This window comes from Hermetia illucens, chromosome 2, assembly GCF_905115235.1.
Source record: "Hermetia illucens chromosome 2, iHerIll2.2.curated.20191125, whole genome shotgun sequence".
Taxonomy (NCBI): domain Eukaryota; kingdom Metazoa; phylum Arthropoda; class Insecta; order Diptera; family Stratiomyidae; genus Hermetia; species Hermetia illucens.
Window position 1 is genome coordinate 34,281,917 of NC_051850.1, and position 20,616 is coordinate 34,302,532.

The following is a 20,616-nucleotide window of genomic DNA, read 5'->3' on the forward strand; positions in this document are numbered from 1 at the left end:
TGTTATCGGCTTTGGAAACATAAGGCTATTCATTCTGCACTTGCTAGGCAAATTTCCAAATATAAGCTTCATTAACGTTCATGCCCCCACAGAGAAGTAGGAGAAAATACCTTCTACGAGGCAGTAGAACGAACCCTCGATATCAACCAATACCAAGATATCAACATCATACTTGGAGATTAGATTAGATGTAGGTGACAGCTTATTCAAAATGACCAAAATAACAAGAGACTGTGGACTATCCAACTATTAGTATCGCACGAAATAGTTGTTGGAAGTACTTGGTTTTCTCGGAAAGCGGTCCACAAACATACGTGGACATCTCCCGACGGGACCACTTTAAACAAAATTCACCACGAGCTGATTGAACGTGCCAAATCTCACCCTTGATGAATGTCAGAACACACAGAAACCATTACAGACTTGGACCACTATCTCGTTGACATGGTGCTCCGAGTTCGAATAACACAACCACCTGAAGGACTTGGTACGTTCACAAACAGACTTGGCCCCAATCGCAAAAAAAGTCGGAACAACTGGTTTGCCGACGAATGTAAGCTAACAAGAGAGCGAAAGAACGGACCCTAAAGAATGGGGGCACGCGTAGAGATCTATTACGAACTTCGTCGAGTAAAGAAGCGACAGAAAGAAAGGAAAAGGAAGCCTGGGAGAACCAACAAGTCTGTCAACTTGAAAAGTGGGCATATTGTAGCGATGGGTTGAGTACTTTGATTAATTGCGTAACAACGAAAATATGGGCGAGTTGCAAGTCCTGCCAACTAACAAAGATAGATAAATGTTGCCACCATCAAGTATGGAAAAAACAGTCCGTGGAATTCATCGACTTGAAAATTATAAGTCGCCAGGAGCTGATGGAATTACAGTCGAACTGGTTAAACAGGGAGGCAACCAGCAACACCAAGCGGTTCATCAACTGATGCTCAAAGTGTGGGACAGCGAATCAAAGCTTGACGACTGACAATGAGGCATTATCTGTCCGATACATAAAAAGGGTCTAGTGCAGCAATTATAGAGATATCGTATTACGTTGTTGATTTCCATCCATTAGATATGCTAGCCCAGATAGCTCCATACGCCCAGAACATCCTTGGCCCATACCAAAAAGGCTTCACTCCAGGCAAACAGATCAGATTTTCTCTGTGCGGCGAGCGATGGAAAAACTATTGGAATATGGCTGAAGTGAGGATATCCGCAATCGATATGAATTTGCGAGAGAGATGTCTTCGATGGTATGGTCACGTAATTCGCGTCAATGAGAATTCACTTGCGAAGTTTGGTCGGATCATCGAAGTTGATGGTAAGGCCGGTCTAAACAACGGTGGTTTGATACGATATGTCGATATAAAAGACTCGCGACGAGGTAAATGCAAGAGCTTCCATCCTCTTTAATTCCACTAACTACTGGCCTATGTTGACGATATTTACATCACGCTACACAAGGTGCCAGTCTACCTTCTCAAAGTTACTATAGAGGAGGCAGACCAGTTCCTAAACTTCAGGATTACCCACAAGACTGTGAAAGTGCTTAGAAGCAAAGTAGAAGGCAAAAGAAAATTGTTCACGATCTGAATAAAAGACCGATTACTGAGGACAATTAAGAATATAAATTCGGTAATATTTCAGTTCAGATGGTAATTGCATCGAGATTCCTGAAGAAATACTGAAGAAATCGCCAAGATGGTGGAAGTAGAAAGGGCAGAAGGAAATAAGGAAGTAAATTAGTTGCTTATTAAGGAAAAGATCTCCTAATGTTTAAAGTGATCTATGAATCGAAGACGAGTGCCGTTGCAGATTACTTAATATTGGAAGAAGGCTCCAAACTTCAAGGGTAAACCTGCACTATACGATAGCCAATAATTGCATCAGGCTTAAAAGCCCTGGCTACCTCAGGGGCAGATCGGTGGTCTGTCAGGAGGAACTACGCAGGCAATCTGGGATCTGATTCCAACTAAGAGTTGGCATTGCATGTAAAATATTTATATCTTCAGACTTCCTGACTGCCCATTCGGTTATTTCCCAGGAAACGCCACTTGGAGCATATCAAAAACTCGGCAATAGGCTAGAAATAAATAATATGGAAGAACACCAACATTCATAACCAGGTCCAGATAAAAGATCTTAGATATAACCGTAGGAAACGTTTTCATGAATGGATTAGTTAGCAACTGGAGGGTATTGGATGAGGTATCTATATCGGGTCATAAAATAATTCGATTGATGAAATAGAAAAGATAATAGGGAATCCCAGGCGAACAGATTGGAAATTCTAAACAAGACACCTGAGCAAGAATATAATTAATTTAGAATGGTTGGGAACATCCGGAATGAATTAGAACTGGGCACAAAGGAAAGTGACCTCAACAGAGTTCTCACAGATATATTTATATGAGGTTAGCTAAATTCGCCCTTCTGAAAATGGTAAGGAGCTGTAAGGACTGTAAGAGGACGAAAGTTCTGTTCCTTCCGACAGTGGGCAAAAGGGATCCTAATCAACATATAATAATCGTAATAATCGTTGGCGCAACAATCCAATTGGATCAGGGCCTCAAAGTGTCTTCGAGCACTTCATTCAAGACCGTAACGGTACACTACACACTAGGTCGCATCGACCTCAAGGTAGCCACAGGACTAGCCACTCGACAGTGGCAAAGTGTTGGCTAACGTGTAGACGTTTACCTGATGTCTCTTATCAAGGGAATTTTTAATCTTCCTTCGAAGGCTACATTGATTACAAGCTAAGACCGAGCTAATGAAAGATTCATTTGTTTGTATGCGGCACTTTTGATTTTCCTACTAACTAGCATTCTTTACCATTCACTTAATCCTCTTATCAAATTCTTAAATCCCATCCCGATTCCACAATACACATTGACACATTTCAAATATTCATTTATAAATTATAATTTTGATTCCTCTTTGAAAAGCTTATCGCAAAACCTTCTTACCTTTGAATTTTTGGAAACCTGGCGGGCGGTCGAGAATAGACACGTTTTGGGAGCTACGGGGAGCAGTGGGGATTGAAAACATTGTGGAGTTCGCGGGAAAATTGGAGCGGTAGCTAAGTAGAGCAGAAATTCAGCTTTTGTTTTGCGCAAGTTTAGTTTAAATTCCGGATTTTTTTCCTGTCGCGCATTTATATTAGCAGGATCCATCAGAAATCAGCAGAGAAAAGCTGCTATATGACATAAAAGTTAATTCGCTAGTTGTCCATTTCTAATTTACTTTGCCACATCATAATTCATCTCAATAAAAGACAACCTTTAAGCTGTAGAACCGTTAGGTAAGTTGGTAGGTGAAACGAATTTAAATCGCAAGTTCATAGAACGACCAGATCCCAATGCATAATATTGAATGACCAATTGGAAGAAGAAATAATTCCCTTCGACAATGTCCGTGTATAAAAAAAGTGAACTTTCTAGTCAAGGACAATAGCATCTTCAATGCTTGATTTTTAAAGGGAAAAACTGCTTACAGCCCAGCTAATTTTGTTCCCAATGATTATCGATTTGAAAATTTTACACGAGTGGAACTGCATAAACTCCAAGCACTGTTCCGACTCACAGTCCTCCTTGCTAGCAGAAAAGTGCGTATGGACTGGAAACTCTAGAGCGTCACCAGAAGATTCACCGTTCAATGTTGCAAACTCTTTTTGGCAAGGATACATGTTGTAGGCGTCTCCCGGATAGTGTCCCTTTCCGCTGCAGATATATCTGCACCACGTCTGTTCCTTTCGGTCCACCGATGTTCATCTCCTCTAATAGCTCGCTGGCGGCCCTGTCGTAGTTAAATCATAAAACCATTTTTTTTTGCAGTACCGACCCCTTTCCCCTCAAGTCTATGTGCTTTGAAAATGCATCATCATCAACACACAATCGATACCCCTCAAAGCTGCCTGACGTCCTGGTATACGCCATCAATCCATCTGAGGGAGATCTAAGGTCGCAATTTTTCTTGCTGAAAACTCAGGTCACCGAGGAGCATATAAGGACTGGCAAGATCACTGTCTGTACAGTAACAGTTTTGACCATATCAAAGAGAGACCCATATAGTTAGACGTTGCGAGAGGAACGGTTTTTGTAAGCTGAAATAAGCTCTGTTGGTTACCAACAACCGCGCGCACATTTCATCGTCGCAGCCCTTATTGCTTGCAATTTTTGATCCTAGATAGAAGAAGTCCTCCACGGTCTCAAATTTATAGCCTTCTATATTTATTGGTTGTCACTTACCACTTAGTGGGATAGACCGGCTCAAACACATCACCTACGCGCCAATGTTCGCAGCTACCTAAAGTGCGTTTCAGCTCCCTCTGCCCACGATTTTCATGTGATACTCCCATATAGCATGACTACATTTCTACATTTCTACTATCCGTCAAACTGAGAACCAAATTTTTTTTGGTGTTTCTCTTGATTCCAAATCTACTTGCCGATCTTTCCAAATCCACAACCATTTGGAAAGGTCCATGGCCCAGTCGTTTAGGTGTTTGGGGGAAGATGTCATCGCCCATTGAACTTCCTCACGTCCCCTGAACAATGCAGCATGAAAAATGTCAGCTACAACAAGAAGAAATAATATCGGTGACAAAATACAACCCTGGCGGGCTCCGCTTTGGACCTCAAAATCCGAGATTTTTCGTCATTGTAACACGTGACATTTCGTGCACTCACTTACCGGTCTAGAAATAGTTTCTAGTTTCTCCGGAACGTCCCTACTGCTTAGAGCACGCCATGTACACTCGCTGTGCTGAAGAGCAGCCGAAGTGAAGGAAGACCTGAACCCCGCGCACGGTTCCAAAATGATTCGAAGAATGTTGATGTGGCCAATGCAGAAAGATTCATAGTAGAAACCAGTTTTCTCTCTATCAATCAACCTTTCGAGATACTCTTTGATGCGTTCCCGGATTATTTCAGCTATTATCTTTGCGTTGACAGGGAGCACAAAAATACCTCTCCAATTGTCACACTCAAGACGAATGCCCTTCTTTGAAATCTTAATACTCATCCCTCCTTCTTTGCTATGAGAAAGGTCTCGTATTCCCAAGATTTTCGCACGAGTGGAAGAAGCATATTTGCAGTGACTGCAGGTGTAGTGATAAATAACTCTATCAGGATACCGTCAACCCCAGCGGCTTTACTCTTCTTGGGTGCACTGATGGTCGAAATGATTTTCCTTCGGCTTGGAGGAACAGTCCGCATATGCATGTTACACTGAATAGATATTTCTTATCTACAAGATGAGCACGTCACCGGATGTGTTACGGTTAAGAATCGTGGGGAAGAATTCCTTTTACCTATTCAATTATTCGTCATCAGGAGTCGTTAACGTCCTTCGCAGGACCCTGGAAAGATTTGCGAACACATGCAAGCTCTTACGTGATGTGTTATACACTTCTGAAACCATTTCGTTTTGCGGCATCTTCCGATTCCCTGACCAGCGCAATAGCATATTTGCTTTTGTCACAGTGCACACTACGCTGAACTTCGCCACTTGGTATCGGACTTCGAACGCGTCACGCCCGGCACTCGCAGCAGTCAGTAGAGCCTTCAAACCCTTCCTTTCATCGAGCCCAGAAAACAACATGTTTGATGGCGCCCTAATCCTCATCGATCATTTCAGATTGCTCAGTATATCTGCCGTCCAACCAGCAAGATACCTCTCCCACTATCGAGCGACAACTGGATCTTACAAGTAGTCAATATTGAACTAGGGTGGTCGCAGCTATCCAACCCTGCGAGAATTGACAGTCACAACACGCAAGCGAATGCAAGCGACCATCAAGTCGATGTCAGCATCTTGCTTATTACGCACATCCAGGAGACAACTGCAAAATCAAAATGTTGATAGGTGGAATGAATTTTAAGCCCAAGTTCATGGAAGGACCAAATCCCAGTGCATAATATTGAATGACCAATTGGAAGGAGAAATAATTCCCTTCGGCTATGTCTGTATATCAAACAAGTCGGGAAACCGGAAGCTGGGCGCTTCAGGTATGAAAGGTTTTGTTTGCTTCTCCTGTTAGTATATTTGAGTGTAGAACTATCCCATTTGTACGTAGCCCGTTAAGAATATGCATTTAGCATGTCAGATTTAGTACTTCGGGTTGTAAATTTACACGGTAAAGACAATTTTGAGCTACTGTAACTTTGTAACGAATAGTATGATTTCGATCAAACCTGGAGATAATATGCTTCATATTATTATATATTTTATACTACTACCAACTTTTATAATTCTGAGGTAAATTTAAGGGGGGTTGTACTCAATTTTCCCAAAAATATGGAAATATACTATTATTAACTTAATTTGAACAGATATCGACATGGAGAGTATTTTGGGGCCTGGACACCATATAGAGGCAGCTTCATGATTTTTTTCAGATTTTTCGGTTGGGTAGTTTCTGAGAATGGGTCCGTTAAAGAAATCATCACTTTCGACCCCTCCCACTCCCCGCCTTTCTAATAAATTTTGAAACTAATTTCGAAAAGTACTAATTGAGGCCTTTCATTTGATACCCCACATGGCTATATTTGGTGAAAAAAAATTGTACACCCCCCTTTTACATGCCCCGCCTAAATTCAACCTAGAGGGATATCACTCACTGCATGTCCTGGGGGTCCACAGTTCCCACCTTCTCACCAAATTTCGTGTCAATCCGTATAGCTGCTTCTGAGAAAAGTGCTTGTGACAGACAAACAGTGGCCAGATCTCCCATCAGGCGCGACCACAGCTGGCAGATTGGGGCATACCTATTGATGTGTAAATATGTGTTCATGCACTTTTTTTTTCTGACTGTGCATGGGCTAGTGTTTGCTCATCTCTGGTGCGTGGACCAAAGTGGCTATGGGAAGGATACCCAGAACATTAAACCACCATGGAAGACGAGAAAAGGAGGAAACTTACGGTGCAGGAGCTCGGAATCCCAGTACCGGCGGCTTTTGGGGGGAGCAAACGGACTCCCGGTCGTCGATATCCCTTGATCGCAGTGCCTCGGTGGTGGACAACTTGGCCACCTTAGCATATAATATTACAAGTGATTTGGACCTGGAGAAGGAAGTGTTCAAGCGAAGTACGACCCTACCGAGAACACCAATAACAAGAATAAGCAAAGATGAACTGAAGGCAGATCGTTGGATGACAAAAACCGTCATAACACCCACCGCATATGTTCAAGATGCGCAACAGCAGGAGGTGCTCCAGGAACAAGGAAGAGATCCATTCAGAAGAAGTTCGTCAACTTTGAGATCTCCACCAGTGCCAAAGACGATGAAAGATAAAAGTACAGGCCAGGTCAGGCCAATAAACGCCAAAAGTGAAAGAGCGTATAAAAGGAGTAACCCTGCCGGGGCTTATAGGGAGTAGAGTCCCGATCCGGAGGAGTTACCCTTCACCCAGCTTGGGGCAAAAATAGTTGAGCTGTCCGAATTTATTAAGGACAAGCACAACGTGCACCAAGCCATAAAGAATATGATTAGGGCTATTAGAGTCCTCTATAATAGATCGCAGATGGAGGAAAATAATAATAAGGATGCGCCGAACCCCGCTGTGCTAACCGTATCACAAGCAACCCAAGTGACGCCTAACCGCACTATTATCGAATCACAACGAAGCCCAAGACGAACGAAAACGATGGATAGACTAAAGTTACCAACAAAAAAGCGAAACGAAAAGCAAAAGTGTGAACTCGTCCAGATATGATTATTATCTCCAGTAAGGGCAATCTGTCCTACGCGGAAATACTCAAAAAGGTCAAAGCAGATCCCGACCTAAAAGATCTGAGCGGAAATGTGAACAGATTTCGAAGAACCCAGAAAGGAGATCTCATGTTCGAGCTGAAAAGATCTAGCGTGGACAAAGCTGATGACTTTCGCACTCAAGTGAAAAATTCACTTGGGGAGAATACCGCAGTGCGTGCCCAAAAGCATGAGATCTATATACAATGTAAGGATCTCGATGAAGTCACATCGAAAGGAGAAATTTGTACTGCTCTGAAGGAGCAATTCAAGCTGAAAGACCTTACAGAGGAGTCTGTTGTGGGCCTACGAAAAGTCTATTGTGGAACTCAAACGGCCACAATACGAGTATCAGCGGAGGCAGCGCAGATGTTGTTAGCTGCGGGAAGGGTTCGGATTGGATGGGTTGTCTGTCGTTTAAGAGAACAAACTTCACTAAAGAGGTGCTTTAAATACCTCATGTTTGGGCACTTTGCGAAGGCATGCACCAGCAGCATTGATCGATGCAGGAGGTGTGGGGAGAAAGGCCATATTGCCAGAGAGTGCAATAGGGACCCCAAATGCCTATTGTGCCAAGCAAAAGAGGGACAGGATAACCGCCACATTGCCGGAAGTGCCAAATGTCCGGAATTTAGGAAGGCGCTCACTGCAATGAGAAGATGAGCTTTATTCAAATAAACCTCAATCATTACAGGGTCGCTCAGGATTTACTTGATCAGACTACGTTCGAATCTAAGATGGAAGTTGCCATCATAAGTGAACCGTATAGAAACCGTCACGATGGCATATGGGTCACAGATTCGACTGGTAGGGCGGCGATATGGGCTTGTGGTCGACAGACCATACAATGTACTGCAAGTCAGGCAGCCAGTGGCTTTGTGTGGGCGAAAATAAATGGTGTATTAAAAGCTTTTGCGCAGATGGACATGATTTTGGCTAACGAAGGTGCTGTAAATACCTTTCAGAAAGGGGGGTCAGGCTCGGTTGTAAACCTGACCTCTGTCAGCCCTGCGCTGGCACGTGGTATGTCCTGGTGCGTCAGCGAACGCTACACCCACAGTGATCACCAGACAATCTTCTTTGAGATATGTGTCGAGCCACAGGGCAAAGAGCTACCATGCCCGAAACCAAAAAAGATTTCAGGCTGGTCTGCAAAATCTTTGGATGAGCAGACCTTCATAGAGGTGTGTTTAGATCAACCTGATAAAGCAGGCGCCTCTACGGAAAGAGCCGTCCATCTGGCTCAATGCATCGCCAAAGCATGTGACGCGCCAATGCCTAGGAGGTGCTCATTCGCCAGTAGAAGACCAAACTACTGGTGAAATGGTGAACTGACCGGCCTTCGATCAGCCTGCCACTAAGCCAGAAGAGCGGCTCAGAGGGCGGTAGGTAGAGTCGATCAGGGGCAAAAAGAGTGCGCCTATAAAGCAGCCCGCAAAACCCTCAAGCTCGCCATCCAGCGAAGTAAGAGGAAATGCTTTAAGGAGCTCTGCTCAGAAGTGGACATAAACCCGTGGGGGAGTGCTTATAGAATCGTGATGGGACGATTCAAAGGCCGTTCCTCTCCGCAGATCACGTGTCAACTCCATGATCGCATCTATTCAAGATAAATTGCGAAAGGCAAAAGACAGACAGACGGACAGACAGACAGACATTGAACCGATTTTAATAAGGTTTTGTTTTGCAAACACAACCTTAAAAAGTGAACTTTCTAGTCAAGGACAATAGCATCTTCATCTTCAATACTCTTGATTGTATTAAAATATAAGCTCATAAAGCCGATTTCGACTTTTCATTTTGGGAGACCTATTTGAAAAAAATAATAAATTCTGAAATCCATCTGCGGACTTTTTACCGAATAAAATATTCAATAGACTCCTTGAAACGGTTTTTCATTCTGAGAATATCTCACGTATTCGCAAAGAGAATCTGAACCCAGAGGTCGTAAACACATGCGTTATGTAAGAAGTTCTTTGAACTGCGGAGCAGCTTACACAAAACTGACAAATAGGAGTACAAGATACAAGTCGTGAGATAAAGCCACTTTACAACCTAACGAAGGTAAACATGAAAGATTGAAAAAAATAAAAATCTTTCAATATTAAGTGACTTTTCTGCGTTGCACGCCCCCAAAAATGAGGTACTGACGTCAGACATATACGAATGTAATATGATAGGAAATTCGCTGACAGAAGTAAGAGAATTGATAAAAGTCCGTTGGAACTACTCAAGCATTCGCGACTGCCTGCAAAAGAACTACGCAATTTGTTTCCTCTAAGGAGAAGAAAGCTTTTTGGGAGAATGAAAAATATATCAGATTGGAATGGCTGAGAAAAATGTCCTTTAAGATCCATTCGAGCGAAAGGATGCTATAAATAGACATGTTAAATCGTTGCCAAAACATTTCAATGAATGGGAACCAAACAACAAAGTGACATCTTGTGACCCTTAACCTTTAACTTACCTTATTGTTGGAAAATCTGGTCGTGCATTTGGGTCCTCATCCCAGCAATCTTTAATACAATTTATCACGTAATCCGGACAATTATCACTTTCCACAATACAGTCTAAATCGGGCCGAAATGGTAGTTGTTCGGGTTCAGGTGCTTTCTTAACTAATTCAACAATTTCCTTTGGTTCATAGCCTGTTTGTCCGAATGGTCCTTTACGGCTTATAATTTCATATAAAATAATTGCAAATGCATAAACATCGCCCTTTGGTGTACCATAAATATTTGGATAGCGTAGTAGCTCGGGTGCTTTCCAGAATAAATCTGAAATTGGAAAAAAAGAAAATTGAAGTGAAAGATATCCTTTTTATACATTTTTTACAAGGGATTATTTTACACTTTATTCTAAATGGATATTGCAAACAAAATGTTATTTACAGTTCCCCATTCCGTGAAAGTTCATGGCGGAGCTCAGGAATGTGGCCTTGAATTCCAGCACAGTCTTAGCAGTGGATGGCTTGTGTAAACCTATCGGTGGGGGTTGGATTTTAAAGCTTAAAACATATCCATAAGCTACAGCATATGCAGATGGCATACATGGCCTACAAATTTGCAATGATTAAGTACTTTTGGCATTTGATGGCGGGGTATTCGCATGAGCCGAAAGGCGACCTCCCCCCACTGAGTTCTGGATTTAGGGTTCCTTTAGTATTCACATGCTGTTGTTAGGTTACTTTTTTAGCAATAGATGCAAATGTAGCGAATCTGAAAATTGGATAATAGGATCGTGGAGAGATACTTCGTGCCAGGGGTGAACATTTTTCGGCCCCATCTATTGCTTATTAGATATTTATTTTATGTGGGTACATGGGCCCGGGGTAAAAACTAGGCGCCCGTGAAATTGAACAATCAATTCAATTTTGTTAAATTCTCTCTATTCCGGACCCCTGAGAAAAATCACAGCCCAGGAGTGATCATCTTCTTTTTTTTGGAATCTCGTCACGTCTGCAAGGAACCATTTTGGACGTGAAAATTGTGATAGTGAGTTTCTAGTCATTCCGCATTTTTCAGATGAGAAATCTAAACTCTTTTCCGGACAAAAGGCTATTTAGCAAGCGATAAAAGAAGATCATTCGGATGTAACCGTCGCATCTCAACCATTGTTTTGAAATTCTTAACTTTAGAAAACATAAACCAGCGCTCGGTCACTTTTCTGGGGCGAAAATCGCGCACCATTTGTATGGTTCATTACCTTTGAAATATGGTATACCTAGGGAAGACTGAGGTTCATTGTCACAGGTGACTTCATTCAATTCAATCACCTTTGAACTAAGGACGGAGCCACAAGGCAGGAGACCCGCACCCCGGAAGCCGAAATCCAAAAGAACACCAAACATTCATGGAAGTGTGGTTAAACCTGCCTAGCAAAGCAGGCACCTCCACGGATAGAGCTCTTCATGTTACACACAGCATCTCTAAAGCATGTGACGCGTCGATGCCTAGGATATGCTCATTCCCCACTAGAAGACCCAATTATTGGTGGAATAGTGAGCTTGCCAGCCTTCGATCGATTTGCCACAGAGTCAGACGAACGGCTCAGGGGGCAGTAGGTAGGATCGATCAAGGGCAAAAGGAGCATGCCTATAGGGAACCTCGCAGGAACCTCAAGCTCGCCATCCAGCGGAGTAAGAGGGAATGTTTTAAGGAGCTCTGTTTCAGAGGCCGATCATCTCCGCAGATCACGTGCTCTATGATCTTGTTGAGAGTGATCCAGAGGTTGTTTCGCCAGGAAGAGGCGCGTGCTGATACCTTCCGGCGTCCCCTGAATGTGGCATCGATTCCGCAAGTCACCAGGGACGAGCTACTGGAGATCTGGAGTCGAGTAGGCGACAACAAAGCCGAATAAGGCCCTCAAGCTTGCCATCAAGTGTAGACCAGATATGTTCGCGGAGCTTTTCGAAACGTGCATGTCCGGGGGTATCTGTCCTGCACCATGGAAGCGGTAGAAGCTGGTGCTGCTGCCTAAGGCTGGCAAACCTCCAGGGGAACCATCCTCCTCTAGACCCATATGTCTTCTAGACACTATGGGGAAAATGTTGGAGCGGGTTATTTATAATAGATCACTCTCAGTCGTCGAGAGTCAAGGGGGCCTTTTAGATAGGCAGTACGGAAAAAGTATCCACCACGAGTATGGCTCTGGCAAGGATGATGCCGAAACTAGGAGGACCGCGGCATACTTGCAGGCTGTTCATAAGCAGGGTGGTGAGTTCTATCATGCTGTAAGCAGTTCCAGTTTGGGAAAAACGCTGCAGGTTTTAAGAAATGCACATCAACTAAGTACGATTTACAGAAGAACCGCCTTAAGGCTGTGTTCTGTCTTCATACGTTGCAGCGTTCGTCATCTCGGGAATGATGCCGATTGGCATCCTGGCAACCGAAGTGATGAACATTTATAACACTAGGTCCATCTCTCCTTTCTCGCAAGTGAAAAAAGTCGAAACGGAGAGATCCATAAGCTGATGGCAACAGCGATGGAACCAATCAGAAAAGAGTCGTAGGTCTTACAGGTTGATCCCTTCCATCGGGAAGTGGCTGAAGAGAAAGCATGGGGAGATCAAATATAATCTCGCCCAGTTTCTCACCGGCCATGGAGGATACCGTCAATATCTGTACAGGTTAAAATTGGATACCTCACCTAGTTGTCCAAACTGCGACGAGGTCTCAGAGGACCAAGCGCACGTATTTTTCCCAATATCCTCGGTTCGTGGAAGAAAAGAGGAACCTAGAGAATACTCTGGGTGAAGTGCTATCACCGGAAAATTTTGTCCGGAGAATGGTAGCTGGCGAGGAAGACTGGGATCCAGTAATCCAGAATAAACTGCGAAAAGCAGAAGAGGTGAGGACGAAAAAGGAGACCTAGTTAAGTAAGCTAACTCCGCCCCGTGATGTAATACCTGAAGGTGGCTCCACGGGGTACGGGGGAGTCGGGGATGGTTTTAGTGGGTAAAAATCCCACACTCTAGTGTGTTCGGGCCAGAGTCTTTTGAAGATTTCCACCTCCTTAAAAAAAAGATGACTTCATTCACAATGGCAGTGGGGGTATCATAGATTTTGAGAGTAAGGACAGCAGTGTCCCTCTTCTGCCGCCTTCATTATCTTGCCACAGAAGACAATCGTTTTACATTTCTGAGATCAAGGGATAATTTCCAGTGAGTAAAGTACCGGTAAAGCATGTCCAAATAGCAATTCGGACCAGCTTCACAGAGGGAAATGATTTTGTTGGAAGTTAGCCGGGAATTGCATGATTTTGATGGAATTAGTGTTAGGACTTGGTTTAGGAAGCGATGAACAGAGCAAATAGGGTAGTTGGAAGGACTGAACCTTGCGAGATACTTCCTTTGAGTATATGAAAGGCGTTGTTGGATGTTGATTTTGGATTTTCGTCTATCTAGGAAGCTAAGGATTAACTTGCAAAAGGTACAGATGGAAGTTAAGAATTTCAGAAATCAGGGATTAAGAGGGATTCCTAGCGATGGGAGCTATGCAAGAATTCTTCCAGTTCTGGGGACATTGAGGATGCGACGGTCGATAATTGAGGAAAGAAATGTGGAAATATTCGGGGCACATTCGTTTAGGACTATGGATGGAATTTTGTGATTTTTTATTTTCAAACGTTACGACTAACGCCGTGAGGATGACTTTGGTCACGAATGTGCAGGGGCAGCTTTTTGCATTTAACATCGTTGAAGCCATTATTGGGGAGCGAAATTAGGTTACGATGGTTGAAGAGGCGTCTGGTCGATGGTGTCGTTGGATATCACTGAGTCAGATTGGATTGATAATAATCTTTATTATCGGCTAAAGGGGGAGGGAGAGTGTTGGGATGAAATTTTGTTAGAAACCGGTGAAGACTTTTTCCATTCTGATTCGACTCTGCATCGAATCAAAACTGTGTTGAGGTATCCACTTATTATTAGGCACCAGGCTTTTCCTTGTACTCTTGATTAGGAGGCACATAAGTATTGGATCCGTTTGAAATCGTCAGTATTGAGAACAATGGCTGTACCATCAAAATTAGATTGTGGACGGTTATTATGGAAAAGTTGAAGCTGGGAAAGCCGGATTTTTACTGATAGTGCAACCTGGTTTCAAATAGGGGCACTATGCGGGACCTGTGTTCGTCAAGAAATAAATCAAATTCGTTCCAGAAACTTCTGTTTTCTTCCGTATCCAATCGGGATATGTAAATGAAGTTTGATGGGCGGAACTGGATGTGTTAAAGTCAGATTAGTAATGGTACGGGTCGACGCTCGAATGGCTTGGATGGGAGGGTCGTACACGCTGATAAGCATTTTCCACCCGACCTCAAAGACTGAGGCACTTGCGCTAGTTTTGGTGCTTGTTCTGGTACTTTGAAGCGTTCACTTGGACCATGAACCTTGTTATACCTTGTCCAGCGCTAGGTTGGGAATTTTGCCAATGTAAGAGCACTTGTTTGTTTCGGATTTATTGTCCGCCTATCGAAGAGGAACAGGTGTCGCAATCGAGTGGAAAGAACTTATCCATGAAGGACAGGAGACCTTCGTATTCATTCACAAGCGTGGTGCTGAAGCTGGATTTTATTCATTGAGTTTATTGGTTAGAATCCTCAGTACACGTATGGGAACGGATAGCTCCTCTTTGACTGTAAGGTCGTAAGGAATGCCAACGAATTAGACGTAAGGTAGTAGAATCTGGGAGACAAAGGTAATATTGGATTTGATAGGCCACCTCTTTGTTCCATAGAGTGCAAAAATGGATCTTAATTGGAATGGTAGACAGCATAACGCTAGGCCGAGATTCTGAGATTGTCTGGAGTGAAGATTATGGGGAAAATCTGAGATGAAAACTCCTAAAATTTATATTTCGAATCTCGAAAGAAATTCGAGGGCAATCACTCCTTTTCCTTCTTTTGTCAGGCCTGCTCAATAATAGTAAAATAATTGAAAAAAACATTAAAATTTAATAATTGAGCATCCTATTTCCCATAAAACAATGAATCAAGGAAGAACAATTTTCACTAATCCAGAAATCATTGTAAAACTTTTATACAACCAATAAGAAAGTTGGATGATCAACTTTTTTCCCTCGAACTTTTACAAGCTGGAAACTATTAAATTCTTTCCGTATCTAATCAGGATAACAATCAGAAAAGTTGGAATTCAATTAATACTTACTTCTATAATGTTGATGTTCTCCAATTGATTCACTTTCAGCACAATGCCGTAATGAATGTAGACCGAAATCGGTAACTTGTAACATCCATCGTGATGTCACTACACAGTTCGATGACTTTAAATTTCCATGGAATCCTAGCGAAGAATCATGAATATAAATCATTCCCTGAAAAAAAATGGCCAGGGATTAATACCAATTGCCCAGTTGATTGGAGACAATAATAGGATATGCAAACATTGATTATATCTTTATGAAAAAGTAACGAGTTTTATTGGGTTGTTTGAGAATAATTGTAAACGGATTGAAGCGACAGCCAACTAACAATTAAGCGCTCCTTTTTAACCGATAAACAACTCGAAATATATAGAACAATTTTTCATTGGGGACGTCGATTCACCGTCTTACAATTGCAACCATTCTGTGGAAAAAATTAAAAGATTAGGTTAGAATAAGTGGCGCTCCTACGACCTCGCTTCCATCCATAGCAATGTCACGTATTCACGATACCCATTACGATCTAGTAATGACAAAACTGTGAACTACAATAGGTTTTGAGATTGCAACCTGCAACTTCCTTTTTGTTATAAAAAAATAAGGCTCCTAGTTAGACGCCGTCTAGCAAGCAATGGACAGTAATACAGAAGGCGCTCTTTGCTTGGCACCAGCGAGTTTCATCATCCGAGCGTCCAGTAGTATTTGTAGGGGCATTGGCAGTGTTCAGCTGTTTGAATGGAAAGTTTAAGAACCTATTTTGCAAGCGCATCTGCGATTTCATTGCCGAGAATTCTACTGTGGTCGGGAAGAATGATTCACTTTTCTTGTCACACTCAATATTTGGAATTTTGGTGTATTATGGTTTCCATAGACCTCTTTGCGGGGCAACAACACCTACATGTCATGCTAAACGAGGGTGTAGACCATCTGGATAGACCCACTCTAGGAAACATCTTTCTGCCGATATTGATCTGTGCTACGTGCCTACTTCTTTGCAGAAGGTTGGGGAAACTTTCAGACTAAAGTCTGGAAAGGACAACTAGTCAAACCCAACCCAACCCTGGAAATACTGGTTGAGTGCAAAGGTCGTAGCTGCTAAATGAAAACTAACATGAATGCGCTCTTTCAAAAACTGTGTCATGTTGCCAGGGTGCATGGTATCAATGTCCCCCCTCCCCTCCTTCAGGGTTCATCAGCGACCTTTAACGGGTCGCTTACGATACGGGGAGTGACGTCCCCGAGGAGCTCGAGTAAGTAGTTCTGACTCCCTACCTGGCAGTATACCTGTGTCCTAGATAGTAACTATGAGAAACACTCTCTGTGAAGAGCGAACCGCGATTGACCGGTATACGTCGGGACACAATGAGAGTATCCGGAACCATCGACAGCTCCCTGTCGACGTCGATGGGATGATGCGAGCTTAACTCTGCCACGGTGGTAGTTATGACGTGTATCAGCAGCCAGCCTCTTCGGGACCCGGGTCAGCTACTCTGCATTGAACCAGTGTTAGTAGACCGCGTTGCCCCGTCCGTGAGTTCCGGGATCCGGTAAGTGTAGCTCAGGCCTCAGGGAACTGGGTAGGGCCTATATTCCCAAGGGTACACCCGTTCCAGACTATTGCGGCCCGCTCCCTTGCGCATGATGTGTTGGTGAATTTTCCATGGAGATGTGCGGTAGTGATGAAGCGTATGGGTTCGGCAACGTTCCTCTAGAGGAAGGTCAGCCAACGCGTCAAAAATGGAACTGGAGGAAATACAGGATCGCAACTCCTTCTACAGGCGAACGTTGAGAGTAGCGGAAGACGCTTCGGAAGCAGAAACAGCTCCACTTCTCGCTGAGAACACTGCTAACGCCAAACGGATCGCAGAAAGCCTACTGCAAAGCGAACTAGGGAAAGAGCGCAAAGAGGACGACGTGCCTAAAGCATATTCTATTGCAAGTAGTTTCCAGGCCGAAGATGGATAAAAGGGAACAACTGGCTACGCCCCCAGAGACCCATCTGTCCAAAGACAAGGAGGTTACACACCAAAAGCGAATAAGAGAAAAGACGAAGAAACGAAGGACTCTGCTCATTAAGCCGACGGAAGGCAAGACATTTACGGAAGTCCTTAGTGAAATCCGCTACTGGATGAAACCCGAACACAACGGAGCAGGAGTGTCTTCCATATGTAAAATGAAGGTTGGGGGAGTCCCCCGTCGAACTAGGCCCGAAAACAACTGGCAAAAGTACGTTCTGCGAAGTGGTCAACGGAGAGAAGGCTCTCGTTTCTAGATTAGAGCCTGTGTGTTCTCTAGAAATCCGAGATCTTCACAACCTCATAGAAAAGGTCGAAGTGGAGGATGTCATAAAGCATGAATGTCCAGAGGTAAACAATGCCCGGATAGGTATCACCTCTGTAAATGTTCGAGGCCAAAAACTCGCCGTGGTGGAAGGTTCCGAGTAATATGCGAGTCCCGCTGATATTTCGGGAGCCAAGTGCTCTCTTTTCTAGTGCTTACAATCTTGTATTGATATATAGAATGTAAGCAGCACTCCCTGCTCTAGGAGACGCTAGAGGACCAGAGGAGGATGGAGATTACGTCGGGAGTAGCACAGGGATCCATCCTAGGGAAGGACCTCTGGAACGCTTCCTACGATAGTCTGTTCAAACTCGATATGCCAGAAGAGTCGCGCCTGGTCGGTTATGCAGACGACGTTGCGGCACTTGTTACCGGACGCACTGTTGAACAGACGCAAAGCAGACTTAGCATATTGATTCGACGGGTAAGCGGATGAATGATTGCTCATGGTTTGAGCCTTGCGCTGAAAAAACGGTCATCTTGACCAGAAAGAGAATCGTGACCCTGCGTCCCATGTCGATCGGCAAGTTTACTATAGAATCAAAACCAAGTGTTAAATACATTGGTTTAATGCTCAACTCGAAGATGAGTTTCTTCAGCAGTAGAGACATCTTATTGAGGCAATGCAATCCCTTCTGCTGTATGGCGCGGAGGTATGGGCTGATGCCCTTGACAAGAGTCTTGCTCAAGTGCAGAGACGAGGAGCTTTGCGAGTAGCGTCTGCTTACGACGAGAGCCAAGGAGCAGATGGACTGCGCGCCTCATCCGCAAATTAGACCCGTCGTTGAACCGATCGCACGGTGAGATTGATTACTTCCTTATCCAATTTCTAAGTGGGCATGGAGGTTTTCAGTCGTACCTGCACAAGATTGGGCAGAGGCGATCTCCTGATTATGTGTCTTGCAATGGAGTGGCGGACGTCGCTGCACGCACCTTTTTCACTTGTGAAAGGTGGGACGGCTTTCGTTAGCAGCTTTCTGCATACACAGGGGAGCTTTCTCCAGACAACATTGTCAGAGAGATGCTGAAAAGCGCTGGCAGATGGAGTCGTGTTGCGCATTAAGTTCGGGTTCTTCTTATTGCCAAGAAAATTAAGCTCGACTGGCGGAGGGACCAGATGGCAAAGGGTTCCCTGAACCAACAACTCATTTCCTCCCCTCCGCTCCCCTCCCGTTGGTGAAAGGAATTCCCTGACTTGAAAGCTCCCAAAGCCGGAGAGCGGGAGGGCTAGCCCGAAGTAAGGTGTCAAACGGTTCCAGGCTATTACTCTTATGACAGGGAAGTTTAGGTTGGTAGTCCGACGGCATACTGTTGCGGGAGTCCAATACCCTGTGCGTAAATGCATTTACTTATTCTACTAAAAAAAACTTCCAAATAAAAAAAAACGTCGTTGAAATGAAGCTCAAGCGGGGCAAGGGCGCTGGGCAACTCCGGCTCAATTAATAAATTGTAGTCAAGATTTCGAAGAAGCGAACCAGGCTTAAGTGTGACAATTGGAGAAGTATTTGCGTGGTCCCTACCTTTGGAACAATAATAGCTAAAATTGTCCTGGAACGCATCAAAAACATCGTGAAAACTGAACTGATAGAGAGCAGGCTTTGGATTCTCCTGCACCGATCATATCAATTCCCTTCGGATTATTTTGGAGCAATGTTTAGAGTTCAGATCTTCGCTTTACCTACTTTTCATTGAAGTTTTTGACGGCATCAACAGGGAGTGCATCTAGAATATTTTACGCAGAAGGGGCATTCTAGAAAAACTACTAGCTATTATCAGAGCGACATACGATGCGAAATGTCAAGTGCTACACCAAGGTAAAATCTAAAAGGAATTTGAGGTTGAAAGCGAAGTCCCTCAGAGTTGCATCTTGCCATCAATTTTATTTCTTCTTGTTATCGGTGATGTTTTTCATTCTGCCTTGTCCGGAGAACGTGGACGATGACGATGACATTTTTCCTTTCCTGTTAGTTCTCTCAACGTAGACTTTAGTCAAATGGCTCTGAATTTGGAAAGAGAGCGAGTAGAGTCAAACTGAAGATACACACCAACAAAATCAAGGTTTTCAGCCTGACAGCCTTCGCTGCCTGGTCTTAAATCTGGAAATGCAGTTATCTCAACATCAAAATCAAGTTGAAACTGTTCTGTGCTCATGCTCTTTCTGTGTTGCTATATGGAAGTAGCATATAGAAAGAAACCACCACTGCTACTCAATATCTCCAAGCCTTCTTTAACATTTTTCCGCGACGTGTCATCGATTTTCTGACTTGATACAATTTTGAACGAAAAACTCCGTCGGCGCATAGACCAGTTGATCAGAATGTAGAAATGGCAAGGCCACACATTTAGGAGGCGATAATTCAGTTGCTGCCTACGACATGTGGTCCACTCTTCGAAGATGGCCGATGGGACGTTTCAGGAGTACTCGGGGCATAAGAATCGAGAAGGAGTACAAGCGCCTCGGGAAGTCATGAACGATGGTGCATAGGTGTAGTTGGCAAGTTATGTCTCACTAAGGAGGGAATGGTAACCATTGGGCCATAACGATTGTTAGAGTTTGATTTATGAGTAATTTGACCTTCCTCGGTTCATTATGTTTTTCGTGTTAATCCTGTACATTCTTTTATGGTTATTGACGGCAATGCATGTAGTATAAATATGTATAGTTTTGAGAGGTAAGAATGTCTACCACATAAGTGTTGGTTCTGCCTGAACTTCTGCCTTATCGCGGGGTTTTGTAGTTGACTCCGCTTGTATAGTTAGGTGTTCTCCCAGATATTTTAATGGCCGTGTTCACTAAATTTTTCCCGAATTTGATAAGATTGCAAGATTGCCAATTTAAGTCCGAGTACCCAAAGATTATAGGA

The 20,616-nt window shown here is 43.6% G+C and overlaps 1 protein-coding gene across 1 annotated transcript in view; it reads right to left on the minus strand.

The window, feature by feature from the left end:
- The window catches only part of LOC119648011 (receptor-type guanylate cyclase Gyc76C-like), a 405,069-nt gene that overhangs the window by 12,580 nt on the left and 371,873 nt on the right, over positions 1-20,616 (minus strand). The window contains exons 13-14 of the mRNA XM_038049411.1: positions 15,418-15,583; positions 10,216-10,525 (exon numbers count right to left, since the gene is read on the minus strand). Coding sequence (XP_037905339.1) covers positions 10,216-10,525; positions 15,418-15,583 — 476 coding nt within the window. The remainder of the gene's footprint in view (positions 1-10,215; positions 10,526-15,417; positions 15,584-20,616) is intronic.